This window comes from Hippichthys cyanospilos, chromosome 18, assembly GCF_059441005.1.
Source record: "Hippichthys cyanospilos isolate Australia breed blue-spotted pipefish chromosome 18, RoL_Hcya_1.0, whole genome shotgun sequence".
NCBI classification, from domain to species: Eukaryota; Metazoa; Chordata; class Actinopteri; order Syngnathiformes; family Syngnathidae; genus Hippichthys; species Hippichthys cyanospilos.
The window spans coordinates 10,543,616-10,559,243 of record NC_142386.1 but is presented as its reverse complement, the minus strand read 5'-3'; the positions used below and the strand labels follow the sequence as shown (position 1 = coordinate 10,559,243).

The following is a 15,628-nucleotide window of genomic DNA, read 5'->3' as shown; positions in this document are numbered from 1 at the left end:
GCCTTGCAACATGAAGTTTAAATCGGCTCTTTGGCTGGTTAGACAAGGTCAACTACGTATTTACATTGTCGTGATGGTTCAATTTAATACAGCATTCAGGTGTTTCACAACAATGGATCAGTATTCTGCATGTTGTACGGTGATTGCTGACGCCACCAAAGCGACCGACCTGATTCGACTAAATCTCTTGTCCCCGCCCTCTTCTGATACCGGCTGAGCGATGTGATTGGCTAGGCTGTCTGTTGCGTCTTCAAGACGCACCGAGGGGGCGGGTCCTTTTGAAGGCTACTGGAGAGCTGCACTTTCTCTTGGATGTTACGCCTACGTACGCCTCATCAGTCAGGTACCTAACTTTATTTTATTTCATTTTTGCACTGGTAGTGAGCCTGTTGTGTAATCATCTCTTTCAAACCAATCCAAGAGAAAATCCAGGAAAAGTGGTGAATTGTAATTCTATTGACATACTTGGTCCGTCTTGTAATGAAGCGACAAGACAAATTGAACTGTTTTGTGGATTGCGTCTAAAATTGCGCAATTAAAGACTGATTTGCTGTTTTGTTTTTAATGCCGAGGTACAAATGTAGCATACTTTTTTTTTCCTGCTAATGGGATTTGATTGCCGTTTCAGCCTGCAATTTAATATTCAGTGCTAAACTCCCACATCTAAGGAATAACACCCGCCAGAATACTTCTCCGCTATAATAGTGTTCCCTTTCTACATCGCGCTTCGGTGATTACGGCTTCACTCAATTGTGGATTTTCATTGATGACCATCTCTTTCTATTGCATGTTTGCGTCGCTAATTTCTTTCTTTCTTTCGCAAGTTGTTTTCCTTTTAAGTCCCAACAGTCACACAATAGCTATTTTATTTAGAAGAAAATGAATAAACAAAAACCCCTACATCACACGTGTCAAACTCAAGGCTTGGGGGCCACCACCCGACCACCACATATTTTTATGTGGCTCTCAAGATGCTGATTCGACTTCAATTTTTTGGGCTAAAATACCAAACTTGCTAATCTTGCAACTTTTAAAAGTATTGGGGGAAAAAAAACAACCACTTTTGGTTCCCAGTCTCTTTTTTGAACATTTTTTTTACTGACCTCTGAGTTCAAAACTAGCATAGTGTGTGACAAACTCGATTTTTTTTTTTTTTTTTTACTTTACACTTACTACGACCCTTTGACAGAAACTATAACTACAATGTGGGCCACGATAAAAATCAGTTTTTCAAAATCCATGTTCTAAGTACATGGATTTTCATTCATGACCACAGGTATTACAGGTTTACCTCGCTATATTTCTTGATGTTTTTCTCTTTCTAATTTGGACAAGACAAAAAAATTATTGATTTTTCTTTTAACAAAAAAAAAAAAAAATGGGAACAATAGCCCCCCAAACATTTGAATCTCAAATAAGTGGATTTTGATTACTGTTCATTTTTAGGAACGTTATCTCTGTGATAAACGAGGGAACACCATCAACCAAAATAACTTTTTCTCTGACTTAAAAACAAAAAGAAATTATCGATCAGTTGGATTAATAATGAGCATTATACATACTCATCAAAGTGTATGTATGAACGAGAATATTTAGGTCAATGTTCTATTTTTATGATAATACCGTTTGGCTGAAATTTAAACGCTATACTGTCCTTATTTCATTCTGTTCGCACATAACATTTAAATCGGTCAAAAATGTACCTCTATGCTCACTTTTATTCTCATGTTTTTACAGCAGACTAACAATGGGGTTAAAGAATCAAGCAGCAAATGGCAAGGCTTCCCATAGCACAGAGAGGGAGTTTGGAGGAACCCTCGGTGAGTCGATTCGAGGGCAGTGAGGCAGCGTCACTGCACTGTTGCTTTAGTTTAGTCATTTCCAAAAATAATTATTGATACAGTTTAGCATTAATCCGAAAACCATCAATTATTTCATCGCCCGTGATCTGCTAATCTTGTCAAACATGTCAAGATTCCAATTTAGAACCTATCGACTGGGAGGCAGATTTTCTAATTACTATGCATCGTTTTGTTAAAACAAAAAAAAAAAGATGCTGTGTGTTCTGTATAACTTTCTGATAAGAAACAAACACTTTAAAAAGATTTCTGAACAGGAGAATAGTTTATTTACCTCTAGCTGTGCTTGTTATTGGACATGACATCAAAAGAGCAAAGCCATCTTAGCAACTGGCGCTACGTGCGTGGGACTATTGAACCCGGTGTCAGATTCAACCTTGCTTCTAGAACTCAAAACAGGCTTTGAATGTGACAGCTCCAGGCTTGAGTTGATCTGTTGCACTCCTGCTGACAGCGCACTTGTTTTTTTACAGCTACAATTTGAGATGCATGAATTATTTACAATAAGCATCACTTCTCAAATATTGTACTGCGCGCATCTGTCTTCCATCACCAGGGGCCGTTTGCATTCCCGTCTTTCTGCCGCTGACGGTGTTTTTCCTGATTTGCGTGAGTCGATCTCCTGACGCAGCTCTGCTCCGGTGGCCCCCGCCATTGCCCTCGTTCGATCAGCTGTGGGACCCTTGGGCTCCCGTCCTCCTGCTGGCCTGGATTGCTTTGCACGCGTTCCTGTATTTGCTACCGTTCGGAAAGGTACGCGTTCATGACACTTGTTCACAGGTGAGATAATCGCTTTTGATACTTTTGAAGGTGAGCGACAATTGTTGACGTTTTAAGTGTTTTGAATGTCTATAGTAGGGGTGTACACTACAAAATCATCTCGCAGGGCGAAAATAAACCTGTTTGTGGGGCAGAACTGGCCTGTAGGCCATGTGTTTGACCCCCCTGATTGCGGCTGCACAATTATGGCCAAAATAATAATCACGATTATTTTGGTCAATATTGAAATCTCGGTTAGTCACCATGTTTGGTCAAGCATGTCTATTTATTGCCTCTATTTTTTAAACATGCGGTATATAAACGAGCTGATCGTGATTAAAACTCAATTAATTGTGCAGCCCTACCCCTGATGTAAACGTTAATAATATAAATAATGATGTTTTGCAGACCTCTGAAGGGTTAGTTCTAAGGGATGGAACGCGACTCAAGTATCCCATAAACGGTATGTTTTTTTTTTTGAGGAGCAATTATGCTAATGATAATAAATTGTTCATTGATCCGTCAATTGGAGCTGTGTTCCCCAATTTCATTGTTTACCTGACGTACAATGACAATAAAGGCATTCTATTTTATTCCGGTTTCCTTAAAGTCACTTATGCTTCTGTCAGCTCCTATGAGATTAATAACTTCCTGTTATCCTTTTTCTTCACGTTCATCTCCTCCTTCTTCTTTAAAGAGCAGATTGTGCATGTTTCATGCTAGACCTCCCCCTACTGGTGAAAAATTGAACACCTAAAACGGAGCCGCTATACAGACTATATTTTGTAGTGACAATGTTATATTTTCATACAAAAGAAAAACTGAAAATGGACTAGCGAGCCACAAATGGCCCCCGGGCAGTTGTTAGGACACCCCTGCATCACGAACTACATTTCTAAACAATGGTTTATAACCTGCATTGGTTTTCACTGGGGGCTAACAACATTTAGTTTGTTTGTTTCTTTTGTGCAGGTTTTCATAGCCTGTGCATCAGCGGCGCATTACTGATGTTGCTTCTGATGTTGGAGGTTCCTTTGGGGCATCTTTTCGAGCTGATGTTGCCTCTGGCTACATGTGCAATAGCAGTGTCCTTCGTGCTCTCCGTCTACCTCTATGTTTGCTCCTTTTGGGCTCCTCCTCATGCTCTTGCTTTGGGGGGCAACACAGGTGAGAATGAAGACTCATCATTAAAAGGAAGACAGCCGCCGCCGCCCATGCGTCTTTAGCAAATACGTTACTGAAGAGTTTAGATGTTCCTTTGGGTACGTGCGAGAGACGAGCGGCGTAGAGCGCAAAATGTCCTCGCAACCTACAGTTCGGATTCGCAGCCTGTCGGCTTCAGGCGTTAGCTGAACACTCAAACACAACAAGATGAGCCCATTACATCAGCTCCACTTCAGAAGACTGAAATCAAAGAGAATCTAGTGTTGTCATTTAAGTACTGCTGGCTGATAATCATAGACAGTACATCACAGTATTATGTACATGCTGCCACAATCTGATGAGCAGTATAAAAATGTCTGCCATTTCAAAAGCCTTTCGATTTACAGTGGGAGAGAGCCATTCGCGTCATAAAATGTTCGTTATAATGGATGTATTGTATTTTGCAGTTGCTGAACTGAGAAATGATTTGCAGTATGTGCTACTTTGATGCACTTAACAATTTGATTGTTATGCGGTGCTGTTCAAATCCACAAATAAAAAACATATCGTGTATTTGCTTCGGAGTAAATACAATATTTTTGGACTATAAACCACACCAACAAAAATTGAACAGAAAACGTATTTTTGTCATGTGTAGGTCACACCGGACTATAGGTTGTAACATCAGATATTTATGCAGAAAGAAGGTACATGGATGTTTTTTCTAGTTTTGTTTATATTTAAAACATTGTTTTTCTGCATATTTACAGCAAAATCATGGCTTCAACACAAAGCATCTGCCTTCATCTTTAGAAATAAGAGCTTCGTCAACATATTGTCAACACATCACTGACACTCTCAAATTGTTAGAATATTGCACCAACACAACAGCAACATGCCTGGTTGCAAATACAAGTAGAGAATGGGGGAGTAATTAGCAATTTAATCTCAAAATCATGACGATAGTGTCGTTAGTTTACTGGTCGTTTGCCCCCTGATTGAGGGTAAAAAAAAACAAACAAAAAAACTTCAAATAAGATGCACTGGACTATTAGCTGCGGGGTTGAAAGCGTGAGATAGAAGTAGTGGCTTTTAGTCCGAAATGTGCAGTAATTTAGATTTTTGTAAAGTGAATTGGATTATCCATGAGTAGAGAATAAATCGCAGTTGATTGAAGCAGATTGTCAACTCTGATTCTATTTTAAATCATATTTTACCGGAGATGTCCAAACTATGGTCCGGGGCCCACTATGCGCATTTTACTGACCATTAGAGTATACTAAAAATACAATTACAATCTATAGACAATATGTAATTATTTGCTTGCTTATTTGATTTATACGATTTTTATTTATAGTAGTTAAAGCCCTAGGATCTTTTTATTTTTCTCCCTCAGAGGAAAAAGTTTGGACACCCCTGATTAAGTGTATTATCATCTTTTAGGAATATTATAAAATTACAAAACCTTACTATGCAGTAATATTTGAATGCTGATAAGAAAAACAGTTCATTTAATGCTTAAATAATAAAATGTTATAGTTGATTGATAGTGGCCTAAATTAAAATCCAATTAAATAAATTCAAAATTTTTCATTAGTTTGCAGTGTATGACCGAAATATCATCTCACTATGATCACATATTAACATTATGGTTTTTTTTATTTTTTTCTTAAGGAAATCCCCTGTATGACTTCTTCATTGGCCGAGAGCTAAATCCTCGTATAGGTCATTTTGACCTTAAATATTTCTGTGAGCTCAGACCGGGTTTGATTGGCTGGGTAAGTAAAATTAAGATTTATCAATAAAGTGTAATTTTGGTTACTTGTTATCAAAGCCCTTATTTACATTATGAAAAATGAGTGAACCCTTCGATCGAAGCTTTTTCTCTTGTGAATATTGTGTCACGGACTGCTCTGCCGTTAGATGGCACTGTTGCTTAACAAAACTTTTTTTTTAATCTTTGACTGACAGAATCACAAAATTAATTCTTACAGTGCTGACGCTCAAAAGTTGGATCGAGCCAAACAGTACCCTCGAACATTTTGCCTAAATTTCCAATAAGCGTTCCAAAAATATAAGTGCATTTGATTTCACGCTATTCACCCATATTTTATTACTCAAGTTGATCGTTTTTATTAGGTGACGTCTATCTCCATTTCTTTTCTTTTTCTTTTTTACAGGAAATCACTAAAGGCTTTGCCTGTTTGATCATTTTAGAGTGAGTTGTGTGGGTGAACATACAAAAACCTCCCACCCGGCCATGCGTGTGGGAAATTGTGGTCCAATATCTGACAGTATTTTTTTGACAGCATCTTTTCCTTTGTCATATCCAAATACTACTTTTCACTGGCTATAAAGTATGTTCATATCCATAACCGGTCCACAATCCCAACTCTAATATGATCACCAATTAATGTTTGTTTCCTGATAGTAACAGTGTATGACCTTCATACTTTGTGTTGATCTAAAACGTCAAAAAAATAGCGTTCTTGTGTTCTGTTGAATGAAAAAATTCAGTTTATAGTCAACACATGCACTGTACCTTCATTATTCTTCTCTGAGCATTGATATGAACTGTTAACTAAATGTGCTAATTCTTCTCAGAAGATAAATAAATAGCTGAAGTCTTTTCAGCACGTGACACAAACAAAAGCGTGACATGGAGCAGATGGAACATCAATATATGATATTGTTTGGTTTGGGATGCCTTTTACTGCGAGAGTCAGATGCAGTTCATGTAAGAATCACAAGGGGGTCAACACAGTTCAATTGAGATTCATATTGATTCATTTTAATAGGAGTGATTTTTTTTTAACTGAAAGCAATGATGATCTGATAAAGAGTGTTCTCAATTAAGTGATTTAAATTCAGGGCATAGATGAATAAATTATAAGCATGTACTTTTTGTGAGGGCAAAGCACTCATTTCTATGGTCGCGCACTTTCGCTCTTGGCATTCCTTGCAACAGATTAGAATAGGAAATCAGCATTTTTTGTGATTCACTGACTTCGCTGCCCCTATACTAAGGAAAGCCAATACATTTTTTTTTAATACACCGATACCAGTACAAGTAGTCAACCGAAGAGTAGTCATTGATAAAGATACCGCTAGTACTTGTGGTACACAAGATTCCCCACAAAACCAATGACAAATCTTGAACCATCTCATTTTCAAGGGTGTCCCCAATGATCACAAAACAAAGCAAAGCAAAAAAACAAAACAAAACAAAAAAAACAAAATAAGACAGTACAGTGGGTTCCCGCCATACGACAATAATCCATTCCGGAGTTGTGATCGCAAGGCGAAATCGTTATAGGGCGGGCAATAGAAACCTAGGTTAATTAGCTAATACGTCACCTAAATATAAATAACTTATATAAATATAAATAAAACCCTCGACTAGAGGTAGTTTTGAGGACACATCGTGGCAGTTTAAAAGATTGATATACAACACAAAAGTGGCCTCAGTCATTTATTTAACAGAGTTTAACTGATACATTTGTAACCAGTTACCCTGTGCTGTATTTTGATTAGTCCCAAACCCTGGCTACAACCTTTAGTTTTTACAATCACTAGTTGTTCTAGAGTTTAATTTGCCAAAGAGCTTTGCCATGGCATGATACATTAGCATCTTTGTTGCTATTGTTAGCTTCGCCTACAGCCGCAGCTGCGTGCTTCGCATTGATGCGATAAGCTAAACTTGAGCTGCTTCTGTGATAAGCAAACTTCTCCTCTCAAAGAATGTATATCATTCATCTGTTCCTTTGCTCCTGAACTTGCCATCTCCACCCATAAGAGGAGCTTATCAAGTTATGCCAAACAAAGTGACAGCCAATCAGTGACCACTTTGGGTGTGATTGTCCTTTGTTTTCCACCTCAAGCACAAGAAGCTTATTGCATAAAACTTATTTAATTAGCATACATTTAAAAAGCGTAATGCTTTAACTTCGATGTAATTAATTTGTCACAATTATCTGTGAAGCTGATACCCCTTAATAATATTGTATTCACTCTGTATTGCAAAACAATCAACTTCAATATCCATCTTGAAAGACAGTCAATGACTTGAATCATTTGTTTCAGGTGGTCCTAAACTTTGGCATGCTGATGCAAGAAGTGGAGCTTCGAGGCTCCCCCTCACTCGCTATGATCCTGGTCAACAGTTTTCAGTTGCTGTATGTAGCTGATGCGCTGTGGAATGAGGTGCCATGTCCAAAGCCCTGAATTTTTCTTGCTAGGCCAGTTACCGTCATTTCTGCACTAATGAGCACGCCTTAATATACGATTCACCCACAATTTTTTTTTTAGAAAAGGGGAAAAAATTTGCATTTTTTTTCCTTTAAAAGTGTCCATGTTTTAACATTATTTTTTTTATTATTAGTTTATTATTTATTTATACATATATTGTTTAATCATCATTTTTCAAGACTAACAAGCCCATGTTGATGCTCACAGGAGGCCGTTTTGACCACAATGGACATTGTGCATGACGGTTTTGGTTTCATGCTGGTCTTTGGTGACCTGACCTGGGTTCCCTTTACATACAGCCTGCAGGCGGCCTTTCTGGTTGAACATCCTCAGGTTCTAAGTCCATTAGGAGTTGCTGCTATACTCGCTTTAAATGGTAACCATGCACTTCTTTTCAGTTTTACAACAACACACACACACACACACACATTTTAAAATACAATCCATCCTTCTCCATTAGGTATTGGATATTATATTTTCCGAAAATCCAACTCACAGAAAAATCAATTCAGGAGAAACCCTTCACACCCAAGTGTTGCAAGTGAGTGCTACATGTTTTTTCTTCAGATGAAGACCAAGTCCATTTTTAAAAATTAGGAAATGATAGTAAAAATAAAACAATGAACTTACACCTAAACGTTAGTTTAAGCATTTACTGCAAGACTGTAATTTAAGTTAAATCACATACTAAAATTATGTTTTCTTAAATCAAATTTGTTAGGAGGACTTTTTTTTTCGGTTGTCTTGTTCTAAAATGGCAGCTTTGCAAGGTTTTAATTTAAAATAAAAAGTTCTTATTTAAGAAAACGTATCTAGGAAAAGTTTGCTTGAATAGTCCTGAATTTTTAAATAAATGAGAAAATATTGTTTACATTTTACATTATATTAAGACCATTTGGTTAAATCCAGGCTCAAAGGAGGGGGGAAAAAATGCTCATTCTAAGCTACATTTTGAGAAAATGATTGAGGTGATTTTTAAAGAATTTTTCTGCCAGAGAGACACTGAATCCCCAGTTGCTCCTGCTGCTGCAACACAGTCAGTGTAGAGTGCTTTAAATTGCCAAGGTAGAAAAGCAACAAAAGTGCAACTCCATTTAAAATAAGAATAATTTTCCTAAAAATATATATAGCGTTTTTTGTTTGTTTGTTTGTTTTATGGCAGGATTTTTTGTATTGTGTTTAGTCCAGTCCTTTTTGCAGTGTGTGTATCCAGGTTTCTTTTCTTCCCAGTAAGGGTTAAGGAATTCCATGATATAGTGAAGGCATTTATCAAGGGCGTCTGCCAGTGAAATTGTGAAATGCTAATTAGTTGAATTGATTGCGATGTTCCCCCTCGCGTTATCCACGCCTCCTCGCAGGGTTGGAGACCATCGCCACAGCAACAGGGAAGCGGTTGCTGGTGTCTGGTTGGTGGGGTCTCGTTCGTCATCCCAATTATTTGGGTGATCTCCTCATGGCCTTGGCTTGGTCTCTGCCTTGTGGTAAGAACACGCCATCATGCATGTGCATGTTTACATTTGACACATTCATTTCAATATGGCCACCAGCTGATTTTTTAATGTCATCTCCTGAGTCTTCTCTATACTCCAATGTGCATGGAAAAAAATGAAATGAAAGCGAGTTGGTTTGCTTTTCATCTTTTTTTTTTCCCATGCTTAGATAGTAGAGGGGAAAAAAGTCTAAATAATGTTTTTTTTGTTCGTTTTCAGCTTCAAATTCTTGATTTTACACTAGGGTAATAGATATTCTTGACATACATAGAGAAATGTACATTGTGCATGTATTTTGTCCATTTTTACATGGCAACCACCCAGCCCATTCATTGTTGTCCATGGTAGTGGACACGTTTTTTTTTTTGTCTATCATTCTACCAATTTGCCCTACCCTGTTAAGTCATAGTGTGCTCAGGTGAGGACATCCTGTCTCATGTGTTTGGGGTAATGCAGTTAACTTTACTGTCTTGTTGGGACCTATATAGAGACAAGTGTGGACACAATAATTATTATAATAATAATAATCATCATAAACTAAAATAAATAAAAAAATAATAATTAAAACAAATTTACAAGACATAGCAAAAACCTGGCACACAGGGCAACACAGCTAATTTAAAATAGGCCTACTTGGAAGCAACCACATTATTTACTTTTAAGCAAATTTTCATCAATTAGCAATCAAAATGTCATTTCAAACCGAATTTATTCCAATTTATTACAATCTGATTTTTTTAAATGGATCTCAATTGATAGGACCGACATATTAGGAATCAGGTGAGAAACTCAACCCCATTAAAGTAATAAATATAGAATAGTAAATAATATATTCGGGAGAGTTAAGTAGATGTTTTTGTCCTGCAAACATGTGGGAAACAATGCCCCCTAGTGGTAGGATGGCAAAGTGGTTGATGGTTGATTTGACTTGTAATCAAAAAAGTGCTTGACATTTTAAATGTTAATATCGCTGAGGATCAGTTTAATTAATCGTGGCAGTCAATATAATGATCGCGATTAACATTCGATTCATTGTGCAGCCCTAATACATAGCTACACAAATCTGCATAGTGGTGACACATAGTCGTACTTCGAAAGATTGATTCTTTTCAGTCTGACACAGTAGTGCTGGTTCTTTACTTCCTTCTATTATCAGAGAAATTGTTGCGACTCATGCTAGACACATTGAAGGTCTGCGCTCATTGTTCCTGTCTAGCGCGCCTAAAAATGGAGGCTGTCGGTCCTTTGTTATTGCCGACACATAAACATGATGTGACTCATTGTTTAGCTGCTTTTGTAACTGAGAAGTACAAAATGTTGGAGAGAAAGAAATAGGGATATGAGCACAATGAAGACCGGTGGACGGAACGAAGCAAATGGATGCCCGATCGAAAATGGAAAATAAAAGCCCTTTGTTATGTCAAAGTGGGAAATGATGACTCCCAGCCACTGTAAAACTGGAGAAGAAAATAATGTACGTTCAATACAACGATTTACAAAAATAACAATCCTCATTCCCTCTTTACCATCTGCTTCATTTCGATAGGTTTCTCACATCTTGTGCCGTACTTCTATGTGATATATTTCACCGTCTTGCTGATTCACCGCGAGGCCCGAGACGAGAGACACTGCCGAGCCAAATACGGACTTGCATGGGACACGTATTGTCGACGTGTCCCCTACAGGATTGTCCCTTATGTTTACTGAAGGGTGAAAACCTTCAACTGAAACTATTTTATGGTGGTTTTGTAACGCGGTCACACGTAAATGTACTGATGAAAAAAAAAAAAAAATGCACTCATTGTCAGTTAATGATGTTATTTGTCACATGTGTATCACAATAGAGGCCAACAGGACAAACATGTTAAAAAAAATGTGTGTGTTTTTTTTTTATTCATACGTTTTTAAAGAAAGTGTTGCTGTTAGCATACATGCTAATGGAAAACGTTTGCAACAAATCAACAATTGAGCATTCATGTTGATGTATTTACATTTGTATCTGATAAACTGTTTCAAATAAACCAAATGAGAAATTAAATCATCTGTTTTGTCGTTTCGTTTTATATTCCATCCTATTATTAAAAAAATATTGGACATTGCTAGTTAAGTTGATGATGCAGAAAAGAAAATTATCATTCAGTTAAAGCTTTGATTTAACGTAAAAATACTGTAGGATAAAATGTTGACCATTGCTTTCCAAAATAAAAGCAAAAGTTTTATTTTTATTCAACACTAAGATAATCAGTCTAGTTCATGAAGGATGATAGAGATGGAAGGTGACATTCTGGGGATTTGACCAATTTCTAACAAAAAAATGCATCCAATCCATTAACAAATAATAATTTCATATATAATTGCAGATGATTCATTCATCTTCACCTCTAAAATGCACCATTATTTCTGTTTTGTGCAACACACACACAAAGGAAGCAATATGAAACCCAATTAAAAAGCGCCGTTTAGATTTTTTTTTCATGCTTTTTTGGATTTGATTTGATCAGGTGCGCAGATGGAATGGATTCTGTCAGCCCTCGGTTACAACTGATCACTCTGGAAATCAGTTAGTGAGGAAGTAGACTAAAGATAGTACACAAGATAGTACACAAAAGCAAAGCAACGTCAAATAAAATGGAATCATCCAGTAAATGAAGCTCAGCAAAACGTTGACTTTGTCCAGCTTGATTATGAGTGTGATTGTTCATGATGTGTGTAAATTTCATTTCATGAAACTGAATGTTGTACGATAAACAATGGCCATCTGGCCATCACACTGAACATTTTCTAGCTACACCCCTGCCTAAAAAAACAAAATAAAAAATAAAAAACAGGACCATATTTTTCGGACCGTAAACGTAACTGGATTATAAAACCCACAGAGAAAAAAAGGTTATAAAAAGTATTTTTGCCATGCATCGGCTTCACTGCACTAAAAAGAAAGGTTTTTCCATTTTGTTTTTATTTAAATCTTTTTTTCCAAACTGCCTGGTTACAGCAACATCATGCTTTCAACACAGATGGAACAAGTTTATAAAATAGAGCAGCACCAACATATTTTCAATATAACACGACACGCTAGGATTGTTAGAATGCTGCACCAACACAACAGTAGCATGCCTGTAGGTGTATCCTAGAGGAGAGTTGTCCCATGTGGCAAGTAAAATAGCTGTCCAAACTCAAAATTAATTATTCACTATCTTCCTCTAGTTAAAAAATAAGGCAGATAAACCACACTGGACTTTAAGCCTCGGGGTTCAAAGCATGGAAAAAAAAATGCGGCTAAATCTGATGTTTACAGCAAGCATTTGTTCAACCTTGACAGGGCCAATGTATGTTGATACAACCCCTTATTCTATTAACATCCTAGTACATCTAGTAACCATCCTGACTGCATATCACATTGGATGAAGAGAGCAAATATTGTTTCTGTCAAACACAGCAAGTGGTGCAAATAGAGGTGAGAGTGCAGTCTGTTGATGGACACCTTCATTTGTCACCTCCGTGCACCCACTTTAAGTACACTTTGCCTCTGGCTTCGCCCACACCTCACTCAAGCTATTTTTTGCCTTGTTTTTCATGTGAAGTGCTAATGACAAACACTCTGTGGCTGGAGAAATGATTCCTAGATGTACAGGATTACTGTAAATATCTTTTATGCTCGACGCATACTGACAGCAAAACCTTTTTGCTGACTTCATAATCTAAAGCAGTGGTGTCCAAACAAAGGTCCGTGGGCCATTTGTGGCCCATTGTCCATTTTTAAGCGGTCTGCGATATGTACTTAAATGGCATTTGCTACTAATAAATTATCTATGTATTTAATTTACTGAAGAATAACATTGAATACCAACGTGAATAATATTTCATTTGGATGAGCAAAACATTGTTTTTCCATTTTCTGCGCTGAGTTAGGATCTAAATTGTGAAGAAAACACATGAATGATTCCGGCATAGCGGGTCCAAAAAAATTTATGACAGATTATCTATCTATCTATCTATCTATCTATCTATCTATCTATCTATCTATCTATCTATCTATCTATCTATCTATCTATCTATCTATCTATCTATCTATCTATCTATCTATCTATCTATCTATCTATCTATCTATCTATCTATCTATCTATCTATCCATCCATCCATCCATCCATCCATCCATCCATCCATCCATCCATCCATCCATTTATTTTTTTTATTTATTTTCTTCTAGTGCAACCCGTTGAGCCCGGAATGGGGCTCCTCCCTCCCGTCTAAAGATTTCTTATTTTCCCCAATTTTTAGTTGTTCCTTCCCCTTTTGAGACTGCGGTATTTCAGACCATAAAAATAAACTTGACTTCACCCCCCCGGCATAATTCCAAAGTGCAAAAATATGAACTCACCATTAACGCCAAGTTAATGGAAGCTCTCACCGTGTGTTTCTCTTCAAGCTGATGGGCTGTCGAGAGTCTCGAACTTACTTTCGTGGCTGCGGCCATTTGTGTTTGACTGATCGACACTTGACAATTTTATCATCAACGGGTGGGCAAATTTTGAATATAAAGTGCACACAAAATATGAACTCACCATTAACGGCAAACTAAAGGGAGCCCTCAGCTCTTCACACAGAAGAGATGTCAGGAGTCTCGAAAATACTGTTGAGGCTGCCGCCATTTGCGAGCTCATCTGGTTCGGTAACAAGAAGGTAGAGAATCCATTCCTTGTCACTTTGTGGGTTCTTTTCGGCTACAAAGTAGCACTCAAAGTCCTTACTGGGAGAAGTCATTACTTCAAGTAGGACTCTTGGTATTGCCTGATAGAGCTTTTGTTCAAATCCAAGGGAATCTCAACAGTTTTCAAACTAAAAGTTTTTTTTCAAAATAAAATAGCTTTCTGACTTACACACACAAATACAATACACGTATTAGTAGAATAAGTACGTATAAGTAGAATGAAAACTATAATATGAAGCGTTCACCTCACAGATCATAAGACCCATCGTGATTGGTCGAACCACTTAAGGTGTTCCTTTTTTTAATATGTTGAAAGGGCAAATAATCTTGATTTATTTTGTGAATCAAATTTCCCATTTGAGTAATATGTCTTCAATAAAAACCTACCCAGAAGTAGCAATAATAAAACAAGCAATTTTAGCAGATGATACCTATGGAAAGTAATTGTAAGGTTAATGGCCTCTTCGAAATCGTTTTGTTGTTGAGGCCAAACCGCCATTTTTACCTTATTTCATTTGTTGACATTTTTGGCCAAACACTTGAAAATATTTTGGAAAAAAAATATAAGTACTTTGGATTGATTAACTAGACTCTTAAAAATATATATTGATTGAATGAGTTGAATTGATATAATGCTGTCAAATTCTAAGGTACCTCCTTGTATTACATATCATTTTAAAGTGAATCATAAGTTGAATCAGAATATATGAAGAACTCAATTTTTTGATACAAGTACCCTTTTGCCAGAGCCCGTTACACATTTTTACACTATATTGGAATTGGTCTAAATGAGTGAAACTATGATGTTGGTGCTTTGTTATTTTTTTTCAATCAATCTGAGAAATTAAATATCAAACATTATTTTATGATGTCTTTTTTTCTTCCCACAATTTCAAGAGTGTCTTTGTTCCCAAGTACAACATGTCCTTGCGTTTGACATGCACGCTGCCTGAATAACACGCAACATCCTCCAATGTCTTGTGTAATGATGAATTAGCCATTCAGTGTGCGCGCGCCCGTGTACATGCCCATCTTACCGTTTTGGAGCCCTGCAGTTGTAGCCAGTTTCCATGGCAACGTGTCTGTGAGAGCACAGACGTAGGAAGAGAGGGGAAAGGCGTTGAGACGGGTATGGCGGTGTGGAGGGTGATGAAAAAGGAAGAGCCCAAGATGAGTGTGAAACAGTGGAAGCCGTGAGAGAAACAGATGCATCTGTTGTGTGTGTGTGTGCATGCGTGTGTGTGCGTGTGTATGCGAGCATTGTTGTTGTTATGCGTTATATCCTGTATATACGTATTTGCTGAACACACCTTCAGTCATCTAAACATGTAGCAATATGCAAAAAAGAAATACCGGCAGGCGTGTCTACTTGAATGATATTTTCCTGTATTTGAGTGGAAGCCTCGGAGGGAGTCAACAGG

At 37.3% G+C, this 15,628-nt stretch overlaps 1 protein-coding gene and 1 long non-coding RNA gene across 3 annotated transcripts; one reads left to right on the top strand and one right to left on the bottom strand.

The window, feature by feature from the left end:
- The first annotated feature begins 278 nt into the window (after positions 1–278).
- On the top strand, positions 279–11,464 carry tm7sf2 (transmembrane 7 superfamily member 2). Of its 2 annotated transcripts, none has more exons than XM_088441769.1 (11): positions 279–343; positions 1,738–1,820; positions 2,416–2,612; positions 3,027–3,081; positions 3,591–3,785; positions 5,436–5,539; positions 7,845–7,964; positions 8,217–8,385; positions 8,470–8,550; positions 9,368–9,490; positions 11,046–11,464. In XM_088441769.1, exons 2-11 carry the CDS (start codon positions 1,748–1,750, stop codon positions 11,204–11,206), a joined length of 1,278 nt encoding a protein of 425 aa, XP_088297895.1. In that variant the 5' UTR covers positions 279–343; positions 1,738–1,747; the 3' UTR covers positions 11,207–11,464. The 2 variants fall into 2 exon arrangements, with proteins under 2 accessions (XP_088297895.1, XP_088297894.1); XM_088441768.1 differs by having other exon boundaries at positions 2,416–2,639.
- On the bottom strand, positions 2,106–15,343 carry LOC148408913 (uncharacterized). The gene is made up of 3 exons (XR_015868664.1): positions 15,245–15,343; positions 14,062–14,160; positions 2,106–2,597 (listed from the first exon to the last, which is right to left on the bottom strand). It is a non-coding gene; the product is annotated as an uncharacterized LOC148408913 (long non-coding RNA).
- Between the last annotated feature and the right edge of the window lie 285 nt (positions 15,344–15,628).